Source organism: Uloborus diversus, chromosome 1 (genome assembly GCF_026930045.1).
Source record: "Uloborus diversus isolate 005 chromosome 1, Udiv.v.3.1, whole genome shotgun sequence".
Classification (NCBI taxonomy): domain Eukaryota; kingdom Metazoa; phylum Arthropoda; class Arachnida; order Araneae; family Uloboridae; genus Uloborus; species Uloborus diversus.
Genome location: NC_072731.1, coordinates 15,438,643 through 15,463,176, shown reverse-complemented (window position 1 = coordinate 15,463,176; position 24,534 = coordinate 15,438,643). Strand labels below are relative to the sequence as shown.

The 24,534-nt window shown below is 34.4% G+C and overlaps 1 protein-coding gene across 1 annotated transcript in view; it reads right to left on the bottom strand.

Moving 5' to 3' along the window:
• Positions 1–24,534, bottom strand: part of LOC129234446 (lysosomal alpha-glucosidase-like) — an 82,620-nt gene that overhangs the window by 24,188 nt on the left and 33,898 nt on the right. The window contains exons 11-14 of the mRNA XM_054868449.1: positions 21,789–21,940; positions 8,627–8,775; positions 5,913–5,997; positions 4,187–4,362 (exon numbers count right to left, since the gene is read on the bottom strand). Coding sequence (XP_054724424.1) covers positions 4,187–4,362; positions 5,913–5,997; positions 8,627–8,775; positions 21,789–21,940 — 562 coding nt within the window. The remainder of the gene's footprint in view (positions 1–4,186; positions 4,363–5,912; positions 5,998–8,626; positions 8,776–21,788; positions 21,941–24,534) is intronic.

The window sequence follows — 24,534 nt, the reverse complement described above, 5'->3', positions numbered from 1 at the left end:
TGAGACCACTGCACCCAGGACCGGATCTATAAATTTTGGACCCCCCCCCCCTCCGAGACAAAATCCATAGGGCCCCAGAGGGACCAGCAGTGTATATTTGCAACGTTTAATAAGTCTTAGTGCTAGTTTTTGTTTTCAGTTTTTTCTTCAATTTCTTGGGTCACAGTTGGGACCCAAATGCCTGATCCAGGCCTACCATCAGCTTTACCTTTTTGCCCCCTAACATCAGCAAAGAAAGTCTAAAATTGCATTTTTAAAACTAAAAGTTTAAAAAAAATTTCCGGGGGTAACCCCCGGACCCCGCCCTCCCCCCCTTTATGCTTCTTATCTTTCCTATTCGATTAGAGGTTCTCTCTCTCTCGTTTTTTTTCTTTCTAAGTTAACCCCCCCCCCTATTTTTTTCCTGTGGTTGCGCCACTGAATTACGCGCATCGGTAAACATGCTAAAGCTGGGATTTTGCCAGATGCCTGAAATCAGAGCACGGATCTCACCCCCTGCACTACCTAGATTAGGAAAAAAGAGAGGACAAAAATTTTCACAGTAAAGTTTTTTTTGTCAAAAATGTCGTGGTTTTTCAATTTCAATAAGAACGTAACTACCTCCCCCCCACCCCCAAAGCTTGTTGATTCAAAAAAATAAAAAAAGTTATGATTTTCTGCATTGTAAATATTAGGAAACTATATCATTTTCATTGTGTCAGTTAGAGGGCCTCCGGATGAGGTTGCGCCTGGGGCCTCAAAATCGCATGATCCGCCACTGGCTAAGTCCGACGAAACGTATTATTGACTGTATTATTTCCGTAATACTTTTTGAAAAAGTCCCTCTATAATATTTGAACAAAATCAATGTATATTACTTCATGAGAGATAACCTGAAATTGATTTTGTAAGGCATTCATCAGTTTCTGAAAATTTTCAAGGAACAGCTGCCGAACCCTTAGGCCACCAGAGATAACCAAAAATAGCGTTTTTAGAACATCACATTTGAAAATAAATTCAGGGGATAGCTTGGATTTAGGGATCTTCTCTTGGAAAATTGAAAACAGTAACTTTAGGGAATGGGTTCAGAGCCCTTCTGGCTTTAAAGATGCCTATTAGGTTATCTTAGACGACTTTAGGAGAAGGGTCAGGGCCTGGAGGTTGCCAGAGGAAAATAATTTTGAAGTCATCATAGTGTCTTTAAACCAAAGATAAGGACTAAATTAAAGCCCCAAAAGCATTTTTCGACTATGTTTGGCTAAGTTGAGGAAGAAGGTACAGGTAAGAAGTTCTCTTCCAGAACTGTTTCAAATAGAAGTCCTAACTTTAAATTATTGGGAAGGGGCTTGAGGATAGAGGCAGGGTCTGATTACTGAATGGGCCAACTTGGCTGTGGCCTAAGGGCCCCCAAAAGGCTATTTAAAAAAAAAAACAGTAGCTAACACTGTTTTTGCCAATTGTAAGGGTTGACTAAACATGAACCCCAAAAAAGCATATAATCTACGGCCACCTGATATCTTAATCAGGCCTTGGATAGAGAGATCACTTCCAAAAACTTTCAGAAATTAAAGGTCTTGCAACGCAGTTTAAAGTTCTCGGTCTTGTTAAGGACGTCATGACCTGTCTCTCGATCAGCACTTTGCCATCACGCTTGAATTTGGGACCTCAGAAAATGCATCCCCAGGAACGGGCTTCAGTCCCCACTTGATCCGGCACTGGGCAGTTCATTTCTGATTTTAGATATTTCCCAAATCATTTGCTTCAAAACAGGAAAATTATAAAGTTTCAGTTTGCCATTCATATATATATACTTTACTCTTGGGGTGAGGAGTCACGTACATATGAATGGCAAGTTGCTCATTATTATCTCCTTCTGTATATAGGCAGATTTAGAACCGAGTTCCTGGGAGGGGGCAGCATTAAAAAAAATTTTTTTTTAGCATTATCAGTTGTATTGATTACAACTGGCTGGATTTAGACTTAGCGTGCCCCTAAGCAATTTCAGGGTTTTAGGTCTCTTTAGTAGTCTGGTCAACTTTTCTATAGGTGGAAAAAAAGCCATTTTTTAAAGCGCCCCCCCCCCCCAATGCATTATATATAAGGTCTAAGGTGGAAAATGGAGTTTCTTTTAAATAGGGGATAGAATATCTCCAATTTTAGGGGGTCCGGGTTTCTCCCCTGAAGGAATTTTTGTAAAATAGATATAAAATTCTGCATTTTGAAGCCTTAGAAGGGGTAATTGGAACAACTAAAATCTTGGAGACAAATAGCAAAACACTCTTTTGCAAATTACGATAATACACAGTAAAAATTGTTTTCGGGTTGACAAATCAATTACAGCAGTTCTCAGTGAGAAAAAGCGAGAAAGAGTAGAAGATTATGCATTGTTATTTGCTTACTTTGGCTGTGGGTTCAATTCAATCAGTTTTTGATCACGCCTCCAACCCACCGACAAATACAACAATGAATTAAATACAAAATGATCAATAGTAAAAAAATGCTTTAAAAGAAATGGTGCTTAGGAATTTCAAAGACTCATCCAATCCATTTCAAAGACTTGAGAACAGTTAAAATTATTTAAGGCACTTATTGGCCTTTCCAGTCTTTGAAATTTAGTACTTAATTGTACTGTTTTACAGTATTGTTCTAACTTAGTAAGAAACAACTATTTTAAGCTTGGGGCCTCGGTGGCCAAGCGGTATTGCTCTGCAACTGCTTGCATGCAGAGAGGAATGGGTTCGATTCCCCCCTACTGCCCTAGGTGTTCTTCTGATTTCCTTGTATTGTGATAATTCTGAATTGTGCTATCTGTCAAATGTGTCTGAGCAAAAGTTGGACTTCCACCTAAAATGTCAAACGGAAGCCGCTCATATTAGCCTCAAAAGTGGATTAACGCCTCTGTTATTCATTACCTTGGCTGCTCCAAGGGCCATCAGGAACAACAACAACATTTTAAGTTTAAAAGAAAAAAAGCTATTGATTTCTCATTACAACAGCTTTTTATTTTCAATTACAAGTAGTGCAAAAAAAAAAAAAATATATATAGAGGTAGTGTTTTTTTTTTCTTTGTTTCCTTCTGGGCTGAACAGATTAACAATATGCAGAAGAAGTAAGATAAACACAAGTAATACAAAATAATTTCCAAAATTACTGAATTTGGGATTAAATAAACAGCAATATATGAAACAAGTGAGTCACAAAAATTTATCTCAAGTAATATGCTACAGAAACGTGAGAACCATGATTTTTATATTTTTGATGCAGGATGTGGCAAGAAGCTAAACTTGACACATTTCTGCATTTCTCCCCACCCCCCCATCATTTGTTATAAATTTTTAAATTTTTGGTTTGTATCCACACTTTTCCAAATTTTCAAGGTTTTCAAGCACTTTAAAATGGAATTTATTTTTTCAAGTACTTTTTTTCTTTTCTTTAAAGAACAAATCATGAAATTTTCCGGAGTTGGGAGCCTTCAACAAAGCGGGTGCCCTCAACTATAGCTTGTTTAGTTCATAGGTAAATCCATTTTTTAAAAAAAAAATCTTTGTTTTAGTTTCCAATTTGTTGAAACAGTCATTGATTATTTTAAGTATAGCGGCTGATTACTTATATTTTCACTCATATACTTGCTCTAATGGTTTTCAATTCCAATTACGTTTTCAACACATTTCAACAACCTGGTAACAGCTTCACTCTTTGTAATGCAGTGTACAGTGCCCCGCTCCCCCCCCCCCCCCCATCAGAAAAGGACAGTCGCTATTCTCTTCATTTTCACTTCTGAACTTTTTAAAAAAAGAAAAAAAATCACGATTTTTTCTTTTCATATTTTTGAAGGTGTGTTGTTACCATGTATAAAGTTCTCCCAAGACTGGGGGGGGGGGGCATTGACCCCCCTCGCCCCCCATAAATCTGCCCATGCTTCTGCACCCATGCTTGTTGAAAAATAGGACTTGTCTTAAGTGCTTCTCAATAACGTATCTTATAAATATAGCATTATTACTAAAATTATTTCTGAGTGTTTACAGTTAGTGAGATTAGGGGGGAGGAGGGGGGGGGGAGAGGATTCACGGTGACTGCTTTGGTGTTCCTTCCTGCTGGCAACCGTTAATACTTCAGGAGGATTGCCACTCCTTTCTATCCTTGCCTTTCTGATCCTCTTTGACTTTTATGGGAGGAAGATTTGAAAAAGAAAAAAAAAGTAACTTACCACGTGGTAGTAGTAGGTCCTGGAGCTTGTATGGGTATCACATGTCCTCCTCTGATGGCAGTGTTAATAGGATCAGTAAGGGACGCATTTAAGGTAACATATTCTCCTTTACTGATTACTAAATCCGTCATGAGCCACTTTCCAGCCGGAATATAAGCTGTCACTGTAGTAATATTCTATTCAATAAAAAAAAAAACATTTGCATAATAATTTCATGATTCAGAAAGTAGAAATTGCACAGGAAAAGGAAAGCTATATATACACAACAAATATTTAAAAAAAGAAAAGAAAAAAAAAATCTTATAAATTAAAGTTTTCACTATCAAAGGTTGCAATTAGGTTTTGGAAGTTTTACAACCTTTCTTTCCCTTTTTTTTGTGAACTGTTTTTCCTCTTCTATTTTCTGTACTCTACGGGGCCATTCTACAGTATTTGGCTGTGAAATGTTCTGTATGTAATGCTAAACCTCAAAATACTTACATTTTTCCCCCAGTAAAAATACAAATGGGAGTTGAAAATAATAGAAAACTTTGTGATTTGTATTTTCAAAGTAAGAAAAAATATAAATACTTCAAGATTTAGCTTTACATAAGGGACATCTCACAGCCAAAATAATGTGGAACGACCATAGAGTCGATTTCCATATATGTCTAAAAGTTATAGTTTTGTATAAATTTCAGAATACTTCCTCAGATTTTTTTTCACACTAAATAGACAAAAGAAAACACAAATAAATTGGAACACTATTATGTCAAGAATTGCCAACCTCACCAAGTGAAATTCAGGAGATTTTAATCACAAATCAGAAAAATGTTTATGCAACCAAACACTGTTCTTCTGTATTCAGTAAGTTACCGCCCAATAGCCAGGGTAAAGGCAGAAATACATGAAATACACCGCCAGCTCAGTCAATTCCAGCTGAGGACTGCAGTTTTGTGCTTATTAGCACTCATCAGCCCAGCATAGTTGAACCGAACCATTGCTTTGGTCACTCGTCTGGTCTGTGCTAATTCTGTATTAGCTACCAGTTTGTTTGGCACTCTTGGCTTCCTTAAGAGGTTTTCCATCTCCAGCTCATTCACTTCCTATGCCGAGCTGATGAGTGCTAATAAGCAAGAAACTGCAGTCCTCGGCTGGAATTGACTGAGCTGGCGGTGTATTTCATGTACTGTTCTTCTGGTTCATACAAGCAAAAATTTTGATGAGAAATAAATATTTTTGTGCAAGATAAAAATCACACAATCTTTTGTACAGGTAAAATCACACACTATTAAACAAGCAAATATTTGCAAACAAATTGCAAGTATGTTTTAGGGTTTCAAGGAACCTATTCTTCAGTATCAAAAGATGTGAGCTTATGGATATAAAGACATCAGAAATATCTTTGGCCCCACGGTTAGGATTGAAAAGAACTTGGGGTTTTATATTCAGTGTACAAAAAGGGAAACACATTTTCTTCAACAAAATTGCTATTGAAAGTGCCCTTTTAATTGAATTAAAGTGCCTTGCCCCTTTTTTGATCAGGGGAAATACTAACATAGCATTAGCATACGTTTATTTCTTCTGAGGATGCCCTCTCATTGTTTACCCTTTTTTCAATAATTTTATGTTCATTAGTTTTATTTAGAAGAAAAACAGGGATTCCAAAGTTGATTTCATTTTCTCAAAATAATAAGTAGTTCGTTAACAGTTTAAAGTCCATAACATAAACAAAAAGGTACTCAACTGGATATAGCGCTGGAATAACCATAAATGCTGGTCCCCACAAAAACTGTTCATCTATATTGTAGGTTTTCACATCTTTTGAAAACCTAAAATGCACAAAAATTTTAATAATTGGATAGAGTACTTTGGTGAAGAATTAAATAATATGTATAATAACAATTAAATAGGAAAATATTCAAAAATATGAATTACTTTCTTATTAAACACTAGCAGTACCTGCACAGTGATGCTGGTGCTAAAAATTTAATGGAAGTCCGTTGAATAAAAAAAATTGACGCCCCCACCCCCTCTGATGTAAAATGACAGGGTTCATACTCTATTTAGATGAAAAAATTCCATGACTTTTCCAAGACTTTTTCATGACTTCAATGAAAATTTTCATGACCTCGTTACTTGAAGAGAAGAACACTATTTAATCTCAAACTTGGTAATATTTGGAAATGAGCATTAGCAAAACGTCTATATGAATGCCACAGCCTCATTGAAGCACTTACTCGTAATGGAAAAAATATAAGTGCACACTTAAAAAATTAAACTATTCTTATTTGTCTTCATCATATAAATTTAAGTAAAGTAAAAATGCAGTAAAGCGAATATGATGATGCTTAAATGTCTGATTTTTTTTTTAAACTGGCAGAATGATATTGAATGGGACAAAGGTTGAATGAGTCATCACTAAGCTTCAATAAATTTGCTTTAAAAGTTACCTTTTAGTGTCAACAGTGCCTTTAATCATCCACATAACTTGACAGTATTTTGGTTCTTTGAAGTAAAACCACATAGTTTAGTTCTTTATGTTTCTAAACCAGATCCTTTTTGAAAAAACCATTCAGTAATGAATCAATATTCTGATTCAAAAGTATATTTGTTTAGTTTACAAATTTGCATATTTTCAAATGCATATAAATTAATAGGTTCAAAATTCCAGAACACGTTTAATTCCCGACATTGAAAGTAGCAGTGGGTCGCCATGGATTAGTTTTGCGTACCGTATGTTGGCCACTACTGTTTTAGAGCATTAGAATTCCTCTTGTTCTGATTTTCTAAAACATTTAAAAAAATAAGATAAACTCTGATAAATTTAATAATAAAGTCCTAACGAGTGATGGAATCGAATTTGCATTCAATTAAATTGCTTTTTTTTGAGTGGGCGTGGCAAAACTAAGAACGTGAAATTTGCTACTACAGAATATGAAACATAAGAAGTGTTGAAAATAACAGAAAATTAAAAATAAGTGATGTCCAGGCAGTAAAATCACATCGCAAAAAATGGCAAGCGGCTGTGACAGAAATACTTATGCAATGAGATTTCAAAATTCAGATTTGATTTTTGGATTGGTCAATTTTCCACTTTTAATAGCTTTCATGTGCTATACTGTTAAATCACTCAAGATTTCTAATGTTCCTTTAGCTACTGTTTCTTTCTCTTTGTCCGGGAAATTTTTCCATGACTTGAAATAATTTCCATGACTTTCAATGAAAATTTCAATTTTCCATGACTTTTCCAGGTCTGAAATTTCGTTATTTTTTTTCCATGACTTTCCAGGATTTCCATGACCCGTACGAACCCTGAAATGATCATTTTTCTTTGTACAAAATGCGTACACACCTGTTCAAAAAGAAAACCTATTAAAGTTTCTTTGGAATTTAAAACTTTTCATCAAATCATTAAATTAGACTTACAGTTGCTTTAAAACTCTATTTAGCGAGAGAAGAGGTTTTTGTTGCAATTTAAAATATTTCACAAAATAAACAAAACAAAAAAAAAAGACATCAAATAATGTCTTTCAAATGTAAAAATAGTTCTGCAACTCTATTGTTCATCGCCAAACTTGCCCAGCAATAATACATCCGTATAACGAAAAAAAAAAAAACATCCAGTGGAACATTCAAAAATCATCATCAGAAAAAAAGAAGAAAATGTCGTACATTTCACTTGGATAAAAACAAATCAAAAGTTTCTTTTCTTTCAAAACAAATTGCCTAAACAATAAATTACATTTACGGTTGCTTTGAAACAATAATCCTAGATTGAACTGCTCAGCACCTAACGTGCCAAGCGACCACGCTACCGGAACCCAGCCCGGGTTCCGGTAGCAAGTGAAGCGGATGCTTTTTCTTTGGCAATAATAAAGGTTTCGCCAAACAAACAAAAAAGTATAAAATCACATTAACAGTAGCTTTCAAATCTTTATATATTAAGAGCTGTGCATAGGCGGTTTTAGGCTGTGAATTCTGGGGGTGCTACAATACCAGGGATTGGGGGGGGATGCCAATTGCAACTAAGGCTACTATTTTGACGACAAAGGCAACTAGGGTAACTATTTTAGTCAAAGTATGGGAAAAAACGACTATTATGCATTCAATTGTAAAAAACGGCGACTATTTTAGCAAACGTAATTAAAATGCATAATTTTTTTTTCTCCTGGAAGAAAAATTGCCAAAAAAAAAAGGAAAATTCGCTTCACCAGTAAAAAAAAGGGAAAGTTTTACCGCATTTAAGTTTTTAAAACAATTGTTTAAAAAGCGGGGAAAATGAAATGAAAAGACATTCACGACCAGAAATGTGATGTTCATATTTAAACAAAAAGGGGTTTTCTGTACCTTTGAAACCCATGTGGATTTTTTTTTTTACGATTGTGCGCTTCTTTGAAGTTGCTGCACATATTTAGACCATTTATGCTCAAAATTTTCAAATAATCAAACTGTACTTACTCAAAAAACAAGGGCCTCACAACTGTATCTCCAAAGGCATGACTTCGATAAAATAATGTATAGAGATATGGTAAGAAAGTATAACGTATGGAGAGTGCTTGTACCGTAGCCTTAACAACGTCTGGTCCTAAAACAGCAGGATCCTGTTCCTGTGATGAAAAAATAAAAATCCTAAACAATACAATATTACCATTTTCCAACTTTAAACAGTAGTAAAGCTACAACATACTTCCAATATCACCCTGAAAAGCATTAAAAAATTAGGAGGAAAAGCATGAGGAGGGAAAGGCTGCAGAAACAATTCATCAAGCTGTGTTGTGAAATGACTCCTAAATACTTAAACAAAAACTTAATTAAAATTCCAGGATGTGATAATACTAAACCAACTATTTTAGCAGACTGCATAGAAGAGTTATTGAAAGACCATTAACATGGTGGACTCTTTTTAGGGATTACTATACTGTGTCAGCTGACTGAAAACATGCTGGTAACATAACACAACTTTTTACAAATAGGTTTAAAACCAAGGTAAGAACTAAATAGACCTGTGAGTCTAGCTTCAGTGGCTAGAAAAGTTTTTGAAACTTTAATATAATCAATATTATACAGACTTAATGGTCTTTTGATAAGTTTGCAGCAAAGCTTCAAAGGAAGTGGGGTCTATGCAACATTTTATACATTAATATTACATTCTGGCTCAACAAGACCTAAAAATTTTCATGCTTTTGTAGTGATTCTATTTATGTTCAAGTTATACTTGTACTTAGATATGGCATGGTAAAAACATTTAACAACTAGTTTTTTGAGCACGCTTGCAACATATTTACTGCATAAAGATCATATCAACAAAGTGTGTGCACTCAAAAATTCAGGATAGCATAAGAAATTCAGGAATTTTTTACTTGATCCATTTTATTTTGATGTAAAAAAAAAGGACTCTTTCAATTATGGAAAGGCTTTGTTAGTATGGTTCCTTTGAACCAAATCAGTTGTGAAAAGTTTTTAAAATTATTCAGTCCTCTTGATGGCAATATTAAAAGAAGGTACAGCTTCTAATTGCACTTCTGCATTTTCATTGTCACTGTCCGATTACTAAATCAAAAACAAATAGTTCAGGGACTGCCATACCTGCCAACATCCCTTTCCGAAAATATAGAAGATTAAACAAAAATAAAAAAGCAAAAGTAATAGATAGAAACGCAAAAGATTTTATATGGTGTTATTTCTTGTAACAATAAAATGAAACCAGTAGTTCAACTAATAAAACGGGTAATATTCATACTTACTAATATACAATTGCCAAAACAATTCAAACAATAAGATTATAGATTGATAAATTATACTGGCGTGGGCAGGTAAAGAGCGGTAACCAGTGGTGCTCCTATAGGGTATACTCCATATACGACGTACACTCTCAAACATTTTTTAGGCACATAGAGTCAGAGCCCAATCATTCTGATATTGGACATGGGGCACATTTCTATTTCAGGCCCCCTCCCCCCCCCGGAGGGGCCCAAAATATTTGAAGATACTGGCACACAAAATTCATTCTGTGCCCCCCCCCCAATATATTCCCCCTTATGCTATTAAAGAAGCAATAAAATATTTCGATTCTTGCGTATTAACGCAGCTGTGCTAAATTTGGTGGTACCTCATATCACAATATAATATTAAAGGTACATTTAAAAAGTAGAAGAGATAATACATTATAATTATATAAGATGTGGTTAAAATTTGCCCATAACCGTAAACCCTAAACATAAAATTTATCTATGATATAATTTTTGATAGTAAATACAGGCTAAACATGGAGTGGATTTTAGGATTTGCAAAAGATATCAAATTTTTAAGGGGAAATTTTATCAACAAATAAGAGATTTTTTTTCCTTGTCTTGGCATTTGCAAAAATATCAATGATATCACTGTACTCTAGATTCTCAGTGAAATTATCATTTATTTTTAATTACAATGATAAATTAGGGGGATTTTGGGCCCAATGAAATCTTAGAGGAGGGGCCTGTGCCCCACATGCCCTTGCGGTAATCAGGCTCTGCATAGAGTATACCCTCAAGCTTCAAATATTTTCATATTGTGAAATATGTTGTATATAATTGCATACACATATACTGATCGCATAAATGATTACAGGGAGTATACCCTCAGAAAAATTCATGGGAACATCACTGGCGGTAACTGCATATTTTTCATTTTTTGTTAGGCATAAATGCCTGTTAATAACAACAATAAATAATCCTATCTCATCACCTCACAACACCAATAATAAAATAATGTTTTCCTTACTTATAATGGACCATTATTTATTCTTCCTTACTTATAATGGACCTTATATTACTTAACCAATCATTCTGCATGACTGGGGTAATAGAATCTTATCAGCACTCATTCACATCGACCGAATGTTTGTTTCACTTTCGTTCACCTTTGGTGGGAACTCCGTTGTGGATAACGTCGTAGATGCTTCTAGAAGAAATCTGATGGCACGTGTGCTTAACGAAAGCAGTGGATGTGTCCGTTCACGTGACTCGGATATGCTAATGACCCGGGGGGATATTTAAACTGCTCGCGGCTTTAGTTCGCTCTCTCTTTGATCATCTCTCGTCGTTGTAGGCAGTCGCTCGATCGGTATGCGAACTTGCTTGTTCGTGGCGTTCTCCCATTTATTAGAAATGATGAGCTGGAATTAGCTTATTTCCCAATGGGTTTACTTCATCAAAGTTTTTAGTCAATAGTCATGCAGTTTGCGTTGCAGTGTTAGTTATCTCATGCAAAAGTAGCATGTGGAGAGATTATGTTGTTAATATTTATTTTTATCATTTACAGCGCGTTTTAACTATTTACATTATTGTTTAAATAAACTTCATGAAAGTTAGAAATAGTTTGTTAAGTCTTATTTCCGAACTCACTCTGCTAGTATCAAAGAAAGCATTGGGAAGATATTATTAGATTAGAAATTCTCCATAACACGGGTTATGAGCCCAGTCCCTTTCCTGTGCAGACCTAGTGAAAATATTTTTGGATAAGACTAGGAAATGATAAAGAGTGTACATGCATCTGTAAAAAGGAGGGGTTGTACTGCTGCCAAGAGTACATGTACCGTTGGATGGTGTACATTTCGATATTTTTCAGAAATTTTGAAAAATTTTTTTGGAAGCTGCAAATTTGATGACCCATCTGAGAATGAAGTTATTGGAATGTTTGAGATGGGGGGGCGACCAAGATAGAAGCGACTTAAAAGATTGTACCAAAATTCAAGAATACTAAAGTTTGAAAAAAAAGAAAAATGGCAAATTTCGCGATTCAGATTGAAAAGCTCAACAACAAGAATTACCTCGAATGGTCGACGAATATGAAGTTCCTTCTCATGGAACCGAACGTATGGGATATCACTAACGGAAAAGAGAAAGAACCAGTCATTAATGAGAAGACGAATGTAACAGAAAAAGATGTGAAAGAATTTATTGTGAGGAAGCGAACTGCAGTCTCTCTAATCTTCTTGAATATTGAACAAAATCTAAGAAAAATAGTTGAAACTATAGAAGATCCATGCGAATCTTGGAAAAAACTAAAATTACATTTTTTTCCGGAGAATAGATGTATAAGTATGCAACTCTTCATTGAGCTGAATCAGTGCAAGAAAGAGAATGGAGAAAAGTTGAATTTATTCACGGCGCGTCTGCAGAGAATTTTCGACAAAATCAAAGTTGCTTATCCGAATTTCCCGGAGGACTGTATTTCTTTTAAATTACTGCAAAGTTTACCAGAAACCTATGATCATCTGATTCAACAGATTTTGATGAGGAAAAATGAAGATTTCACATTCGAGAAAATCCTGGTTGATCTAATTATTGAAGAAAACCGTCAAGAAATGAAAGAAGTGAAGACAAATGAGATGCAGGTTTTCCAAGTTAAATCTAAAATTCGATGTCACAAGTGTCATGAAGATGGGCATATAACAAGCAGATGCCCTTATGTCAAAAATGAAGACCGTCAAAGATTGACTTCACGAGAAAGAAATAAAAGGGGAAACCAGCACCAATCCCAGAAAGAATGGAGGGATGAAGGTACGAGCCCAAGGAGTAGAAATCGCCGATGGAGTTCTAGAAGGAAGTTCCAGGAGCGTCGCCGATCACCTTCAAATAATAGATGTGAGTATCCTTTGTATTTCTTGTCAGAGGCAAATCTTAGTCAGACCCAAGATAAAGGGAATACATTTATTTTTGACACTGCCGCATCAAATCACTGTTGCTCAAATAAGAACTGGTTTAGGACATTTGAACTCCTAAATGATGTAAACATGGCTGTTGCCGTGAAAAAGCAAACTTTCCCGATTGAGGGAAAAGGGGAAATCAAAGTTAAGTTCAGTAAAAGAACTGTAATTCTCAAAGATGTAATGTATTCTCCCCGTTTGAGACGAAATATTTTGTCTGGCACCAAGTTTGACCAGGGTGGTGCAAAATTTAAAGGTGGGAGAGGTTTGGTGGAGGTATCCGACAAACAGGGATTAATTTTTAAAGCTGAACTCAATAATGGAGTTTATAATGTTAATTGTAAAAAGTTTAAAAATTCTCCTAGTTCTAGTCATGTAAATAAAGAACCTTCTATAGAATGCTGTCAAAGTGACATTGAAACTTGGCATAAACGCTGTGGACACGTAAACACGGAAAGTATTCGTAAAACTAGTAATCTTTCAGCTGTTCGTGGCCTACCTAAGTTTAAACATGTTAAATTAAACTGTGATGTTTGTAAATTAGGAAAATTTAAGCGTGTTAGTTTCAAGTCAATTGATAGAGTAAGAAGTACCCAGCCATTGCAACTATTGCATATGGATGTTTGGGGAAAATGTGAAGTAGAGGGTAGAAACGGAGAAAATTATTTTCTTTCTATTATTGATGACTATTCTAAAAGGTGTTCATTGTATCCTATTAAGTCAAAAAGTCAGGTTCCGGGAATTGTAAAACAACATATTCTGAGAGCCGAAAGATTTATCGGCAAAAAAGTTGTCAGTATCAGATCTGATAACGGGACGGAATTTGTAAATCAGGAACTAGACGGGTTTTGTCAGAATATGGGTATACATCATGAACTCACAAATGTGTACACACCAGAGCAAAATGGATTAATTGAAAATTTTAACCGCACAGTAACAAATAGTGCACGCGTTTTGTTAAAAGAAAATGGTTTGCCAAACAGTTTTTGGCCTGACGCGATGTTATATTTTGTATACACATGGAATAGGATTTGTCATTCAAGTCAAGAAAAGACTCCTTTTGAACTTTACGGGGGAAGAAAACCGTCTGTAAGACATTTAAAAGCATTCGGAACTACTTGTTTTGCCGGTATCTCACGACAATTAAGAAAGAAACTAGACCTAAAAGCTGAAAAAGGCGTTTTAATTGGATACGCGTTCAATCGTAAAGGATTTCGCGTTTATCTTCCAGACAAAGATAAAGTCATTGAAACAATCAATGTATCTTTCAAAGAGAATTCCTTTTTCAAAGACGAATTTACTTCCGAGCAGGAATCGCACGGAAAAGAAAATACCCTTTTCTGGCCTCTTTCGCCTCAGGCAGAAGATAAGAATTCTTCGGAAGAAAGCAAAGATTTGAATCGCTTCAGAGAATTAGATGTTGAAAGTAGCTCTGAAGGGGGGGGCGGAAAGTTCAGACAGTGAGGGGGATGATTCTAGTCGCAAACCAATGCGGGAAGCTAGGTGGATTCGGAAATTTGTCCCTAGACCTGATGGTTCAAGAAACGACGTATATTATTTTGAAAAGGGGAATAGCAAAAGATTAAGATCGTTAAATGATGTTCAAAAATATTGTCTTTGTGAAAACATAGCGTATGATCCGGAATTATTTAATTTTAAAGGCAATGATGATTTTCAGGGTGAAGTTTCAAATCAATCTAAAATTTTAACTCATGTTTCTTGACTAGACATAGAAATTCAAGTCCCTAGAACATATAAACAGTCATTAAAATCTAATGAAAGGGGGGAATGGCAAAAATCAATGGAAATAGAAATAGGCACTATGGGTAAAAGAAATGTTTGGAATTTAGTCAAATTACCGGAAAATGTTAATCCTATCGGATGTAGATGGGTTTATAATTTAAAGAAAGGGGAAAATGGTGAAGTTTATAAAAGTAGACTAGTCGCTCAGGAGACTAATCAAGTGAGGGGACTAGATTTTGATCTAACCTTCTGCCCAGTAGTCTGCTTTAGTACCATTCGCTTTTTCTTTTCTTTATTGGTATCAAGAGAAAATTGGCTACATATCCAATGTGACGTTAAAAGTGCATACCTATATGCGCCTATTGATGAAATAATATATATGAAGCAACCCCCAGGTTTTATTGAGAAGGGAAAAGAAAATTATGTGTGCAAATTGAATAAAGCTATATACGGCCTGCACCAAAGCGGTCGTCTGTGGTTTTATTAAATTGAAAATATATTGCTTAAAATTGGTTTTCATAAATTTTTATCATGTGTAATTGTGTTTATTATACTGATAATGTGATTTTACTCTTATATGTGGATGACATTGTGTTATTCAGTAAGAAGGACAATGCTTCTTATAATTCGGGGACAGTGCCAGAGGACTGGAAGCTGGCTAACATTACACCGCTCTTCAAGAAAGGGTCTAAAGGGAGTGCGGGAAATTATAGACCTGTGAGTCTAACTTCGGTGGTTTGCAAAATTTTTGAAACATTGATGAAAATTAAGATAGTAAATTTTCTAGAGACTAATAATCTATTGACTAGTTTTCAGTACAGTTTTAGGAAAGGTAAATCTTGTGCAACTAATTTATTACATTTCTATGACAAAGTTACCATGGCTTTGGACAATAAGAAGCCTGTAGATGTTGTTTACATTGATTTTCAAAAAGCTTTTGATAAGGTACCGCATGTTGCTCTACTTAGCAAATTAGCTGATATAGGAATAGGAGGGAAGACTTTCATTTGGGTAAAAAATTGGCTGACCGGAAGGAAACAAAGAGTAGTTGTAAGGGGAAATTATTCTAATTGGAGTGAGGTCTTAAGCGGGGTTCCTCAAGGATCAGTGTTAGGGCCTGTTTTGTTCATTGTCTTTATGAACGATATTCACAAAAATATATCTGGGAACATGAACTGTTTTGCTGATGATGTCAAAGTTATGGGGACTGTAGAAAATGAAGAACAAGCAAATCAGCTGCAAGAGGATCTAGATCATATTACGGAGTGGGCTGATAAATGGGGTATGGCTGTTAATGTTGGGAAATGTCAAGTGCTACATTTAGGGCATGGAAATAAGTGTACAAGTTATTATTTGCAAGGTTCAGTCATTAGTCAGGCAGACAAAGTTACTGATCTGGGGGTCCTAATAAGTCAGGATTTAAAGTTTAGCCAACAGTGCAGCATTGCTAGCAACAAAGCCAATAAGATGCTTGGGTTTATCAATAGATCTATTTCAAATAAATCTAAAGAAGTTCTTCTGCCCTTATATAGAAGTTTGGTAAGACCCCATTTGGAGTATGCTGTTCAGTTTTGGTCTCCTTATCTTAAGAAAGACATTAATGTATTGGAAAGGGTTCAAAGGCGGGCTACAAGGCTAATAAGTGGACTTTCCCACTTAGATTATGATTCCAGGCTTAGAAGGCTAAAAATGTACAGTCTTGAGCAAAGAAGAGACCGAGGGGACATGATTCAGCTGTTTAAATTTATTAAAACGAAAGATGTTACGGGGCTAAAGTTTAGCACTGAAAACAGGACAAGGGGTCATTGTTTTAAGCTATTTATATCTCAGGCTAACATGGATATTAGGAAAAATTATTATTTTAGCAGGGTAGTGGAACCTTGGAACAGCTTACCGGAAGAGGTGGTAATGAGCAAAGGAGTAGACAGTTTTAAGAGGGCCATTGATCTTCACTGGGGATTGTAAATTGACTAGGACCAGTCTAGCTGGGCCCAGAGCCTGTTGCTGGTCATCACTTTTGTATTTGTATTTGATATTAAAGATGCTTTGAATTTACTTCAAAAACATGTTGAAATTAAAATTTTAGGTAAAACTAAAAAGCTACTAGGTGTAGAATTTCAAAATGAAGGAAATGGCTTAAATTTACATCAAACTGAATACATTCGTGTAATTTATGAAAGATTTAGTAAATTTAAAATCCCTATTTCTTCTTTACCTATTAGTAAAGGATGTGTTTATTCAAAGTTAAATTGTCCTACTACTCCAGCTGAGATTGACGAAATGTCAAAATATCCATACAAGAGTTTATTAGGGTGTTTATCATTTATTTCTAGTAGAACACGTCCTGATATATCATATGCTGTTAACATTTTCAGCCAATTTCAAAGCAACCCAGGAATTGTACACTGGGATGGATTGTTGAAATTACTAAGATATGTTTACCATACTAAAGATTTAAAATTAAACTTAAAATGTGAAAATGTTCAACTTATAACTTTTTCTGATGCTGATTTCGCTACAAATAAAGACGATAGAACCTCATTAGGCGGTCAACTTGTTTTACTAGATAAAGCTCCAATTGAATGGCGCACGTTCAAAGAACGAAGCGTTAGCCTTTCAACGATGGAAGCTGAATTTATTGCCATGACAGAATGTGCAAAAGAGCTCATGTGGTTTGATCGTATAATTGACGAATGCATCAAAATAAAAATTGTTAAAGGTTGTAAAATTAAATCTATTTTGTATGTGGATAATCAGGCTACGTTAGATTTTGTTAAATCGCCTATCGAAAATCATCATAGTAAACACATTGATAACAAATTGTTTTTCATTCGGGATTTAGTTCATAAAAATATTTTTAATGTGAGATACGTCAAAAGCAAAGATAACATGTCGGACATATTCACGAAACCTCTCACCCAATTAGAAATTCAAAGATTTATAGAAATTTTTTTTGTACAAATATAATATAATTTAGAAACATTTTTAGAAATTTATGAAAATTGTTTAATGTACTTTAAATTTTTCTTTGCATCATGTTTTGTGAAATGTTTTTTGCAAGTTCTAACAATTTAATTGCCCACCTGAATGTTTCGGTGGCTTTTTCTCTCTATCAACCGGGTTGCGAACAGCTTTTTGTTACGTCTCGTTAAAAGTGAAAATGTAATTGTCAGAGTCTTCCCGGGAGTTTATTGTTGCATGAAGGTCTATCGCGGGTGTATTTGTTTTTCATTTTGTGAGACCCTATTTTTGAATATTGGAAACACCACTATTTCCCGTTAGAATTTGTAATTTTCCTTCATTGAATAAATAATGGTGCAAAAATATTTTTAAAAAAAAATTTTGAATTAGTAAAAATGAAATTTCAATCAGTTAAAATTATCATACAGTCTTTAAGTATAGAAGGTGAGCATTTTTGATGAAGATTTTTAGTGATCTTTTTGTAAATGAAATGATTTAGTGAGAAATAGATAGTTAGTAAAAGAGCTTATTTATATTTCGTCATAAACATTTCTCAATATATGCTTATACTATACTATTTTCTAGACTGTGATATTTTATATGCTGATTTGAACAGTTACTGTGGGTTTTTATTTTATATTTCAGATTAATCTACTGTCACTGTTATAAATAAAACTGGAAAACTGATTGAAAAAAAATTATAAAGGACTTTGATCAAGAATTTGTTCGCGAACTTTGGCGAAAATTACGTGGAAACGTTTGAGTTACGGCGTGAGAGTATGAAGAATGAAGAAAAAAAAAAGGACTTTTCAAGATGATTGTTCTTTGAACTTTTGAATTTTTTTTCAGCAAAGTGTATTGTATGTTGTGTTTTTCTCAAATTTTGAGATTCTAGATCTATATTGGAAGTTCGTAATATAGAGTCAAGTTTATATTTTAAATTTCTTCATTGTTTTTCTCATATAGTTATTAATATGTGGAAATTGTGTTAAATGTCTAAAGGAAGTTAAATTTTTTTTAATATTTTCATTGTGAGATGATGAGGGGGGGGGGGCTTTGTTAGGCATAAATGCCTGTTAATAACAACAATAAATAATCCTATCTCATCACCTCACAACACCAATAATAAAATAATGTTTTCCTTACTTATAATGTATTACCAATCATTCTGCATGACTGGGGTAAAAGAATCTTATCAGCACTCATTCACATTGGTCGAATCGACCAAATGTTTGTTTCACTTTCGTTCACCTTTGGCGGGAACTCCATTGTGGATGACGTCATAGATGCTTCTAGAAGAAATCTGATGGCACGTGTGCTTAACAATAGCAGTGATGGGTCCGTTCACGTGACTCGGATATGCTAATGACCCGGGGGGATATTTAAACTGCTCGCGGCTTTAGTTCGCTCTCTCTTTGATCATCTCTCGTCGTTGTAGGCGGTCGCTCGATCGGTATGCGAACTTGCTTGTTCGTGCCGTTCGCCCATTTATTAGAAATGATGAGCTGGAATTAGCTTATTTCCCAATGGGTTTACTTCATCAAAGTTTTTAGTCAATAGTCATGCAGTTTGCGTTGCAGTGTTAGTTATCTCATGCAAAAGTAGCATGTGGAGAGATTATGTTGTTAGTATTTATTTTTATCATTTACAGCGTGTTTTAACTATTTACATTATTGTTTAAATAAACTTCATGAAAGTTAGAAATAGTTTGTTAAGTCTTATTTCCGAACTCACTCTGCTAGTATCAAAGAAAGCATTGGGGAGATATTATTAGATTAGAAATTCTCCCCAACATTTTTGTCATCTATTGTGCGTTAACTTTATTGTACAAGCTTGCTTATTAGGTTTCAGTTGCAAAGAAAGAGATTAAAAAATGTTTAATTTCAAAAATTTCCCAATTGTTAATATTGAATCCAAAACACGTTTTTTTAAATAACTCAAAAACTCATTTCAGCACATACTGCAGTTTACCAACTCACAGCAGTATAATGAACAATCTGTTTCTTATTTTTATAAAATAAACAATTCCTGATTGAAATTAACCGTTCACAAACAAATCCCAGTAACAAGGGCATTTATTTTACATGCATTTATGATAATAGATTAAGAAAACCCTTTTATTCACTTCAGTAAAATTCGAAGATTTCAATAAAAAATTTGTACGACCTGAGCCAACCAAGACTCTGTAACCAATACTCTGGTTTCATCAGATTATGAATTACACTCAAACCTGTTTTTGTGCAGTAGATACAGACTGCATAAAAAAATTGCATAAAAACTTTACAAGTAGTAATAAAAGTAGTTTTTGCAACACAGTAAAAAAAAAAAAGATGGATAGGGACTGCACAAAAAAAGTCTCACGTAGACAACAATAAAAAAAACTTACCAAATAGCTAGGAATTTCTCCTTTAAACAAATTTAAGACACTGCAGTTATTTGGTAACTAGCCAAACCTTTCCTTTTCTGATCGATAAAATACACATGCTATTTAAATATTTTTTTATCCGCATATGTTCTTATTTTACAGATACAAAACTTTTCAAAACTTATAACCATTATCTTTCGTAGTCTGACAACACTAGGATTTTCATCAATGCACCAAATTTAGTCCCGGGGGATTTTGGGATTGTAAGGAGCCAATCCCATGGGATTGACTTTATTCCTCTAAAAATTAGTCAAAAAGAAAAAGTTGTGCTTTTTAGGAAGGACTGCTTTGATTACTTGAATAAATAGTCTTCTTGAATTCCATACAGCAATTGTAAAGCACTACAAAGTCAGATCCTAATTAGCAATTATACCTTTAGTAAGCAAAAGTGTGCCGCTCATATAGGATGGTAAAGGATTTTTGTTCTAAAAATAATGCGCTTGATGAAAACGCGTGATATGGCTCCACTGTGATTGGTTTTACCAATATTAAATAACTAGACATTTAGAAAAAGATCCGCATTAACTTCATCACCTTCTGAAATAAATTTTTCTTTTCTAATGCTGGGTTTTTGCTCAAGAACTGCAAATTTTTGGACAAAAACGATGTCTGTTGGATATGTACTTTGCTGTATCCAATTTAACTTGCATTGATAATACCCTTGTTGCTGCATTAAGGTTGATCATTGTATCAGTGAATTTGATTCATTACAGCAAGGGAAGTACTGTTTGATTTCACCATTTTACCAAGTCGCAGTCTCTGCAAGTGTTTGGATAATTTCGCTAATTTTAGTGCTCACTTTAAAGAGGAATTCAAAAACATGAGCAGTTTAACTTACTGCACTGTCATGCTAGTCATCCTGTGTTTTATACAAGTTTCTGTCGCCCCTTTTAAAGTCATGCCGAATATGTAAATAATGTCGAATCTTTCATTGCTTTCTGCTTTGAAGTGCACTTTTTGTAACTTAAAGGTTTTGAGTGCATTATTAAAGCTTACCGAAGTGCTCCACCATTGCATTCAGGCTACTTCAGCGGGTCTTGGAATATGTAGTACACTTTCTCTATTTTTTCTAAACTGTAATTTACTGGATTCTAAATTCTACTGATGGTTATACCCTATTCTTCTTGTGTTCATAAATGATAAACCTATCGTCGGTCATATGAGACAGTTTTTCTTGCTCTTCTTGCAGATATACGAGGAAGAAGATTCAAACTTTAGCTGATGTTTGTGAAAATAGTCGTTTTATGAGTGGCAAAAGCTGGAAAACGCTTGAATGGAAAAAAATTGTAGGATTAAGAGCAAAATCCTGTGGGGAATCGGGATTGAAAACCCTAGACAGTATGAACTTTCTTGTGGTAAACTGGTTCAAAATCACTTTCATCAACTGAAGATACTACCTCACACTCATTTTATAGATAATTCTGTAGACTGAGTGCCAATTTGATTAAAATTTTCATATACCACACACAGAAAAAAAAAATTGCATAACAAAAGATCATACAAAAACAGGTTGAGTGTATATAAAACATGTATGAAAATTATTTTTGGAGATTAAAGCTGACCATTTTCCTCTTCAAAGTTTAAAAAAAAAACATTTTTGTTTGGAAGATAGATTTAATGAATTCGGACATACTCAAACAAGAAACATAGATATAAAGCACAATAATACAACAAAATTTCTAAAAATAAATTGTACATACCCTATTGCAATCCAAAAATCAAATTTATAAACAAGGAATCCTGCAAGATCCAATATTTCAATGTTTCAAAATAAATGGTGGGGAAGAAATGGAAAAATAACATACTATGGTATCTTTATCATTGTGATTTCTTGAAAAAGTATAAAATGCTCCCAGAGCTTGCCACCTTGCACACATTTCGACAGTTGTATTCAGACCGAATCCACAAATATCTGAACCCATCATGGACATTCCATACATATTAAAGTTAAGCAAGGCTGTAAATGACATAAACATTCCAAATTACACAGAAAGCAAAACAAAGGTATTTTAAAAAGTGAGCTTTTAAAAATTCATCTGAAAAATTTTCAAAGAAACATTTTGAGATTTCACGACTAACATTCCCATGACTTTGATCATAATGATTTTTAATGATTATCCCAAAAAAGTTTTTTTTTTTAACCTCAAAAGTAATTTGTGGAGTTTTCAAAAGAAAGATGCTTTATTTTGAAATAATACCTAGAAGATTTGTATACCCAGGAAAACTTCTTTTAATGATTATAGATTGAAGTTGAAAGGATTTCTCTAGCCTTTTTACATTTCTGGCATAAGTATGCTATTTTAGAAAATCTTACGCTGCAAAGCAAGCATTATTCATTAAAAATTTCTTTTCTGTATTATTCTGCAATATTTTTTTCATTCTATGCAATATCACATCCTATTTCAAACCCTGACAGCTCTAAGCAACTGTAATGATTAACCTCTAGTTTGAACTAAAGCAGTGGCAATACAGACACTACTGTCAACAGGTCCATCATTTTGAATTTTTCTAGGGGGAGGGAGGCATAATGTACTTACTTGATATAAATTTCAAGAAAAAAAAATACGCCCACTTACACATAAACTACATTCATTTTCCAAAGCCAGGAAGGCAAATGACATCCTTAATCGTTTAAATGATGAGTCTGAATGTCAACCATTTTGCTAATTTTGAGTTTCTGGCCTATCGCCTAAGAATCAGTTTTTGATTTTATATATAACTATAATTCAGGCAATTTTCAGCAAAAGGGGAAAATATGAAAAAACTTCATTTTGTTCATTTGGGGGCCCAACAAAATGGCAAGGTAATATTTAATTAGTGTACATCGAGAGAGAACCAGTCATTAACATAAGTATTTTGTGTTGAACGTATCTTAGATATGACACCCTCACCATCAACATTGCTTACCACTTTAGTTGAAAAATCTTCATTGATTCCTAATTATATATCTTCCTTATTAAGTTCAAAGATTTTATTTGTATCAGCAAACTAAAAGTAAAAAATATTTTGGTAGGAAAATCTTCAATTATATTTTTTCTCCCCTAAGTTCAAAGATTTTCGATTTGTGCCATCAAAAAACTTCCACTTCAACTTCTTCATTCTCTTTTAGGCATGCCACATCCTTGAGAAAATTTAAATGATTTTTATTTCTTGACAAGTACAATATTTTGGAAGTATTTTATTTTTGTTTTTGATACGAAAATGTTTAGTCTATATTGATTTGAGATATTTTTTTGCACTAATAATTGATTGCTTCTTGCACTTTCTGTAGTTTTGTCAAAATAATTTTTTGCTCATCAACCTCATGATTAAATTTAAAAACTTTTATATTTATTTTATTGACATTGATTTCTTGAGGCTGCTTGAAATCAACCATAACTTCAGACATTCTAACACCGTAGAAAAAACACATGCACGCTATTTACTGTAATAATTAGAGAAAAAGTAAGAAAAGGACTTTAAAGCAAAAGTACGCAAAATGAAATATTGAACCTGAAATATTTAATGCTTAAGAGATTAAATGTGATTTTGAATTCCTTGGCAAAACTTTAAAATAATTCATGACAATTGACATAAATAATACTTTTAATAGAACACTTCAACCCTTTTAAGGTGTTACCCAGTAACAGATCCAGATGACCCTGTTGGGAAGGGCGATTGAGCATTAGGGGGGGGGGGGGGACCAATGAAAATACAATTTTTAAAAAGTTTAGGAACTGAAGCATGGTTCCCCCATGGGTTCCATGGTTGTACGCCATCTTTGATGACGTAGCAAAAGACATAGGGTTCAGAACTTTTCCCCAGAAACTTTTCGATGTAGGAGTTCCAAAAACGCTATTTAGATGATCGTTGAATAATGTTAGAAATTGAGGAAAGAAGGACATAGGGGCTTCTCTCCAGATATTTTTTGAAATTGAAGTCCTGAAAATGCAGTTGTAAGTCATCTTTTATGAAGTTGGGGGAAGGAACGGGGTTTAGAACTTTGCATTTGAAATAGCTCGAAATTGGAGCCTTGAAGTGTGATGGTTGGCCATCTTTGGTAGCGCTAAGGGAAGGGATGGGGTCAGGAACTATTCCTTAACTTTTCAATATTGAACCTTCAAAAAGGTAATGTAAGTGGGTCTTCATTGATGTTAAAGGAAAGTCTCGAGATCAGGGGCCCTTCCCTAGAATTTTTCCGGAATAGAAGTTCAAAAAACGTAATTAAAGCCCCTCATTAATGACATTTTCAAAAAAATTTCGATTCTAGTGATTTTTTCAAAGTTGAAGCTCCGAAAATTCAAACGTTTTGATGATCTGCAATGACATTGGAAAGAGGGGATTGAGGGATCCCCCCTAGAACATTTTTGGAATGAAAATCGCAAAAAAAAAACAGTTTGTAGCCGATTATTTGTGATGTGTTGGGGGAGGGGCAGAGAGTTTGGTGACCTTTTCCTGAAAAATTTTTGAATTTACCAGCCTTTTGGGGAGAGGGGGGTTGATTGCCCCAATCGCCCCTTCCCCCCTGTGGATCTGCCACTGGTGTCACCCACAGCGAAGTGCACTACAATC